The following is a 6427-nucleotide window of genomic DNA, read 5'->3' as shown; positions in this document are numbered from 1 at the left end:
GTATCTTTCTTGGTTACTCATCACAAAAAGGATACAAGTGTTATAACCCAAAATTACAGAAACTTGTCGTCTCAAATGATGTAAAGTTTCATGAAACAAGTCCTTACTTTACCAAACACACTGATGCCTCCAATTAGGGAAGTTGTTTCTTGAATTTTATCCTTTACCTAAGGCTGAAGAGTCCATACAAGAAATGGAAACTCTTGGAACTATTGAAGGAAATGAAGTTCATCCTACTGAAAGTGAGACTACTGATTCAAGCAATTACGAAGAGTCTTATATGTCACATGATGACTAAGAAAACATGCCCATTGAAGTTCAACCAACTATCAAATGCAATACTCCTCAAGTCAGAAATCCTCCCATAAAGTTCAACCAACTATAAAAGTAGTCTTATATAAAAGACTACTTTTATATATATTGTTGTGTGAAACAATGAAAAAAAAGAAAATTTTAAGCGGGCAACCACATTTTTGAAATCTAAATTAATTGTCCCTAGACAACCGCTTCAAGTCGTATTTATAAGAGCAAAAAGAGCAACCAAACAATGCTTTGGGCCATACATATTATTAGCAAATACCCACAATCACTTAATGTGAACAATCTTATTTTATTTAATTTTTTAATTATAATGTGTGATTAGTTTAAAAAAATATTATTGCTAATTCGATTCGTTATGAGGTTAATGTAAATAATATTATTTATTAAAAGAAAACATTTTATACTAATTTAGCTATTAAGTTGTTATTAAAAAAAAAAAAAACTAACGAAAAGTTTAAAAAAAAATTCTTTTTAATGAAAAGCTCTTTTTAAAGGTATAATGAATAGTATCAGAAAAATGTATAAATGTAGATTTTTATTAAAAATAAACAGTACCAAGAATGTTTTATTAGACTTCCCTTAAAAAAAGCAAAATTTATGTTTATGTAATTACCTTGGTTAATAAGAGTTTTATTAATAAATAATTTAGATACAAAAACGAAGCCGCAAGGACCCGGTCTCCCGCTCCCCAAACAATAATATAAAAAAGGTCAAATCAGTAATAAAACTAAGAACTAGGGGTATTTTTCACAGCTCACTCCTCGACGGCGATCCACTGCGGAAAATTACAGTGACACCTCTCTCTCTCTCCTCCCACCTCTCTCTTGGTCTGACTCTCTGACGTGTGAGCTGTCTCTCTCTCTCTCATCTTTGTGTGTGTGTCTGAGTTTTTATTGTTTCTCAGCTTGTACAACAATGCAGTAAATATTTGTATTCAGTGACTCTCTCTCTCTCTCTCTTCAGTCTCTGTCTCATTGATTTTGATTTTACATTTTATCACATTCACAGGAGCTTTCCCTGCATTACCATTTATGACATATCTTTCATTTCTTCAATCCCCACAAACCCTAAAGATTTACTTTCACTTTCTCTTTTTCTCTCTTCTTCTCTGCCGTGAAGGAAGAGCAAAATTCAAGAGTTGAATTTGGTAATGGCTTTTTGCTTCTGGTTTTTTTTCTTTTGTTTGGTAATTTCTGCTGCTGGGTTTAATCTTGATCGCTTTTTCAAGCTTTAATCCATATATAAATATATACTTATATATAGAATAGATATATTGTCCCTATAGAAGCTCTGTTTTTTTTTCTTTTTTATTTTATTATATAATATTTTCTGGATTTTTAATGGTTTTCACGTAGTGGGTGAAGTGGGGCTGGTTGTAAAATGCCGTATTTTCTTCCGGCTTAGTCTTGGTGTTAATGGGGCTTTCTCCAAAATTGTTGATTTTGTATTGGTTTTTCTGAATTTTTGGGGTGGTGGGTTGGGAAAGATTTCAGGCATATTGTGTTCTGCTGATTTGGGTTTAAAATATTTTATGTTAGCTGGTACAAATTTAATAGTTTTTACTTTGATTTTTCTTGATATTTGTTTGGTTGCTGAGAAAACTGAGGAAAACCAGTAGAAATTTTTTGGATCGGGACCTTGAGTTTACATTTGTTAATTTTGACCCCATTCAACCATTTTGCAGTCCATAATTGTTTGATTTTGTACAGAATATGCTACATATTTGTTGCTGCTGCTGATTTGATTGTTCTTTCTAGGTACATCATGCTGTGGGCTCGGAAAATCTGAAGCTTTTTCTTTGAGGAACTTGATTTGGCCGCTTTTACTTTTTGCCCCACTTGTTTCACCCCTCAATTATTTGAAGGATCGAAAGCAGTTTGATACTTCTGTGTCGCTTTGCATATTCTGCATTGATTCTCTCATCGTTGCTAGGCGTCAGAAACTGCAAAAGCAAAGCACTGTTGTGTTTTTTCTTTTTCTTTTTTTTTTGAAGTAGAGAATCAATATCCTGCTTTCAGAGCCAAAAGGGTGTCCAGAACTGGAACATATTGATGCCAATTTTTGTACTGTTTGAGAAAGTGAGGACCCCAATTGGGTTTCTAAGTTAGTTTCTTGGGAATTTAGGTGACTTGGGTAAAAGGGTCTTTTCAGTGCAGGTTCTACAGCGGCTAGGTTGCTAGACGGAATGGTGGTGCATGTCTGATAGTATATGTTCGGAATCTAGAACAGTGAGGGGCAATCTAATTATGGAAATATTCGTTTGGATGTGTGTCTTTGCTTTTGGCTTTGAGGGCATTTGAGATTGAACGTTTTAAGGAAGGTGATTTTGCAATTGTGTGTTGTAAAATTTGGTAATGAGTCGAGAACCGAAGCGGGAGAAGCAGGAGAAGGGCTCCGATGACGCTGAGAAGGTTGTCGTCGCGGTTAAGGCCTTGAAGGAAGTTCCTAAGACTGCTCTGGTCTGGGCGTTGACTCATGTTGTCCAACCTGGTGACTGTATAACACTACTTGTGGTTGTGCCCTCTCAAAGTTCTGGTATCTTTACGCTTCCTTTTCTAATTTTTGCCTATTTTCGTGTTTAATGAATACATAATAGGTGCGTTTTACTTCAACGCATAGATCCTAATAGTTCCCTCTTTAGTTTTACCTTGCAAAAGATCACACCATCCTACTTTCAAAAGGGGTTGGTACTCTCTGTTTATTGCCATTAGGACTGTGTAGTAGCTCATTCTTTTTCATCGGTTAATGTTTAATGTTTTCTTCGTTGGTGAGCTTGCCTGTATGTTTCTTATCGACTCTGTGACTACAGCTTACGATGCAATTTGAATTTATTTGAGTTATTTGAGGAGGTTATCAGGATGTTTGATTGAATTGTTCAAGTACACAACTCTATTAATTACTATGAAAGAAGACTTGCACTCTAGTTTTAGTAAAATTCTGAAATCGAGCCTTAGTCTTTAAGCTCTAAATCCAGCAACTCTTTCCATTTTTGCAGTTTGTTTACATGTTACAAATTTTGATGCTGACAACTTATTCATGTTCCGCAATTTTCAGGTAAAAAGTTATGGGGCTTCCCAAGATTTGCAGGGGATTGCGCCAATGGTCACCGGAAGTCTCATACGGGAACAACCTCTGAGCTGAAATGCGATATATCAGATTCCTGCTCTCAGATGATCCTTCAGCTCCATGAAGTTTATGATCCAAATAAGGTAAGTTCATTGATATTTAATAGTACTTATTAGTATTAAACACGTACATTTCCATGTATATTGATGCCTTGTTTGACTATTTTGCAGATAAATGTCAAGATAAAAATTATTTCTGGATCACCTTCTGGTTCTGTGGCGGTAGAGGCTAAAAAAGCTCAAGCCAGTTGGGTTGTTTTAGACAAGTAATGCTCAATTTGTTTATCTTTTCCACAAATAGGATTATTACTTGTAGTTTACTACTTTATTAACAGGATTCTGGATCACCATGTCTTGCGTTGAAACTATATACCTTTGCCTAAACATTAATGGGTTTGTGATTTTTACAGACATCTAAAACATGAGGAAAAACACTGCATGGAAGAGCTGCAGTGCAACATTGTGGTTATGAAGCGTTCCCAGCCAAAAGTTCTTCGCTTGAATTTGAATGGATCATCTAAAAAGGAACCTGAATTGGCCAGTTCCTTGCTGTCTGAGCATGGTGCAGGGTCTGATAAACATCCCAAGCAGAGGAATGATTCTTTGAGTTCCATTCGAGGGCCGGTTGTGACTCCAACTAGTAGTCCAGAGCTTGGGACACCATTCACAGCCACCGAGGCTGGTACCTCATCGGTGTCAAGTTCAGATCCAGGAACTTCACCTTTTTTCATTCCAGAAAAAATGAAGATCTGAAGAAAGTGGAATCATTAGTTAGTAAAGAAAACAAAGTTCTTGATGACAGTAGTTCAGACACAGACAGTGAACATTTATCATCTTCAGGTAGTATGAGGTTCCAACCATTGATAGCTGAATTTCTTGATTCTCATCGTCCATCCTTGCAACACATGGAAGAAAGCTCACACAGAAGTAACGATAACTCAAAAGCATCTACTACCAAGGCTTTTTACTGAAATTTTCGAAAATTGATAGAGATGCTGGAATTGGAATGCCCAATCATAGAGCTGACATGGAGTTCAGCGGAAATCTGAGAGAAGCAATTTCACTGTCCAGAAATGCTCCTCCAGGCCCCCCTCCATTATGTTCAATATGTCAACACAAGGCACCTGTGTTTGGAAAACCTCCAAGGTGGTTCAGCTATGCAGAGCTAGAGCTTGCTACCGGAGGATTTTCACAAGCCAATTTTTTGGCTGAGGGAGGGTTTGGTTCTGTTCACAGAGGGATGCTGCCAGGATGGCCAGGCTGTTGCTGTCAAGCAACACAAATTGGCTAGTTCTCAGGGCGATCAGGAGTTCTGTTCAGAAGTAGAAGTCCTGAGCTGTGCTCAGCACCGAAATGTTGTCATGTTGATTGGTTTCTGTATTGAGGACAGAAGAAGATTGCTGGTCTATGAGTATATATGCAATGGGTCATTGGATTCTCATCTATACAGTAATATTTCTTTTTCCGACAGCGGTAAACATATTTTGTATGGAATGATACTTGCTGTCAATTTTTTGTGAAACTATATTGCGTACTTACAATGATCTTCTGGGTCTGTTTCAGGGCGACATCGTGAGCCTTTAGAATGGTCTGCACGGCAAAAGATTGCTGTAGGGGCAGCTCGAGGGCTACGATATCTTCATGAAGAATGCAGAGTGGGTTGCATTGTGCACCGTGACATGCGACCAAACAACATCCTGATCACCCATGATTTTGAGCCACTGGTACTGCGAACTTCTAGTCCTGTTTTCAGATGCATGAATTGTGTATTTCGTTAGCTACTTAGTAGATAAAAATGTTGTTGACTTTATCCACTTTTCTTTCTAGGTTGGAGATTTTGGCCTCGCAAGGTGGCAGCCTGATGGGGACACGGGTGTGGACACAAGAGTAATTGGAACTTTCGGGTAAATCTCAAATAACAGCCCTTGCTGATGCCATTTCACCTTCCATCCAACTCTGTTATATGCTGCTTTGCATTTATCTGATGATTTGTTCTGTGTTGCAGATATTTGGCTCCTGAATATGCTCAAAGTGGTCAAATTACAGAAAAGGCTGATGTTTATTCCTTCGGGGTGGTCTTGGTGGAACTTGTTACAGGGCGAAAAGCTGTGGACCTTAACCGGCCTAAAGGGCAGCAATGTCTCACTGAATGGGTATGATAAAGCAAGTTGTAGATATCATATGTTTGTTCTTGTCTGTTGCTCGATTTTTATTGCTTATAACTTTTGATCCAACACAGGCCCGCCCGTTATTAGAAGAATTTGACATTGATGAACTGATTGACCCCAGACTTGAAAACTTCTATTCCGAACACGAGGTTTACTGCATGCTGCACGCTGCGTCGCTATGTATACGGCGGGATCCGCAATCTAGGCCTCGCATGTCTCAGGTAAAGAGGAACTCCGGAAAAAAGACATCCCAACTTGTTCTAATGACTAGCAGTTACAGCTTACTTTTAGGCTTTATAGGCAACCTATCTTGAATCTTAAGACATGTTTGTTCGTGTTCTTTAAGGTTCTGCGCATACTAGAAGGTGACATGATGATGGACAAAAATTACATGTCAACGCCCGGGTATGATGTAGGATGCCTGAATGGTCAGGATGTGGGATGCCGGAGTGGCCGACTTTGGTCAGAGCAGCAGCAGCGGCAGAAGGAACATTATAGCGGCCCGCTACTAGATGAGGCGATGGAAGGGTACGAGAAGCTCTCTTGAGAATTTAAGGCCAGGTTTTAGGGAGAGGGACAGGGCAGGGCGGACTTCATGCGAAAACCATTTGCGAAGCGCTCGCCTTTTAGAACTACCACATACTTAGTGGACTAAAGATGTGATCTCCTTTTTGTAACGTAATCCATAATTCCTTTGATATTTTGGTTAATGCCACCTGCATTTTACTTCTGTATAGTAAAAAGAAGAGAATAGCAAGGTTTTGGAAACTTTTATTGGTGAATCTAATGAAAAATACCACTTCAAGTCTTCAA

At 38.3% G+C, this 6427-nt stretch overlaps 1 protein-coding gene across 1 annotated transcript; it reads left to right on the top strand.

The window, feature by feature from the left end:
* Positions 1-1213: 1213 nt before the first annotated feature.
* On the top strand, positions 1214-6427 carry LOC103934101 (inactive protein kinase SELMODRAFT_444075). The gene is given in 13 exon segments (XM_018644198.2): positions 1214-1468; positions 2079-2856; positions 3376-3530; positions 3618-3712; positions 3857-4176; positions 4179-4406; positions 4409-4695; positions 4697-4895; positions 5010-5170; positions 5274-5350; positions 5452-5599; positions 5686-5835; positions 5961-6427. Coding segments are annotated over 12 exon segments (2202 nt in total). The 5' UTR covers positions 1214-1468; positions 2079-2675; the 3' UTR covers positions 6162-6427.

This window comes from the organism of the source record quoted next, unplaced genomic scaffold (assembly GCF_019419815.1).
Source record: "Pyrus x bretschneideri cultivar Hongxiangsu unplaced genomic scaffold, Pyrus_bretschneideri_v1 Contig95, whole genome shotgun sequence".
In the NCBI taxonomy this organism is placed as follows: domain Eukaryota; kingdom Viridiplantae; phylum Streptophyta; class Magnoliopsida; order Rosales; family Rosaceae; genus Pyrus; species Pyrus x bretschneideri.
Note: the sequence above shows the minus strand (reverse complement) of the source record. Positions and strands in the feature narration are given on the sequence as shown.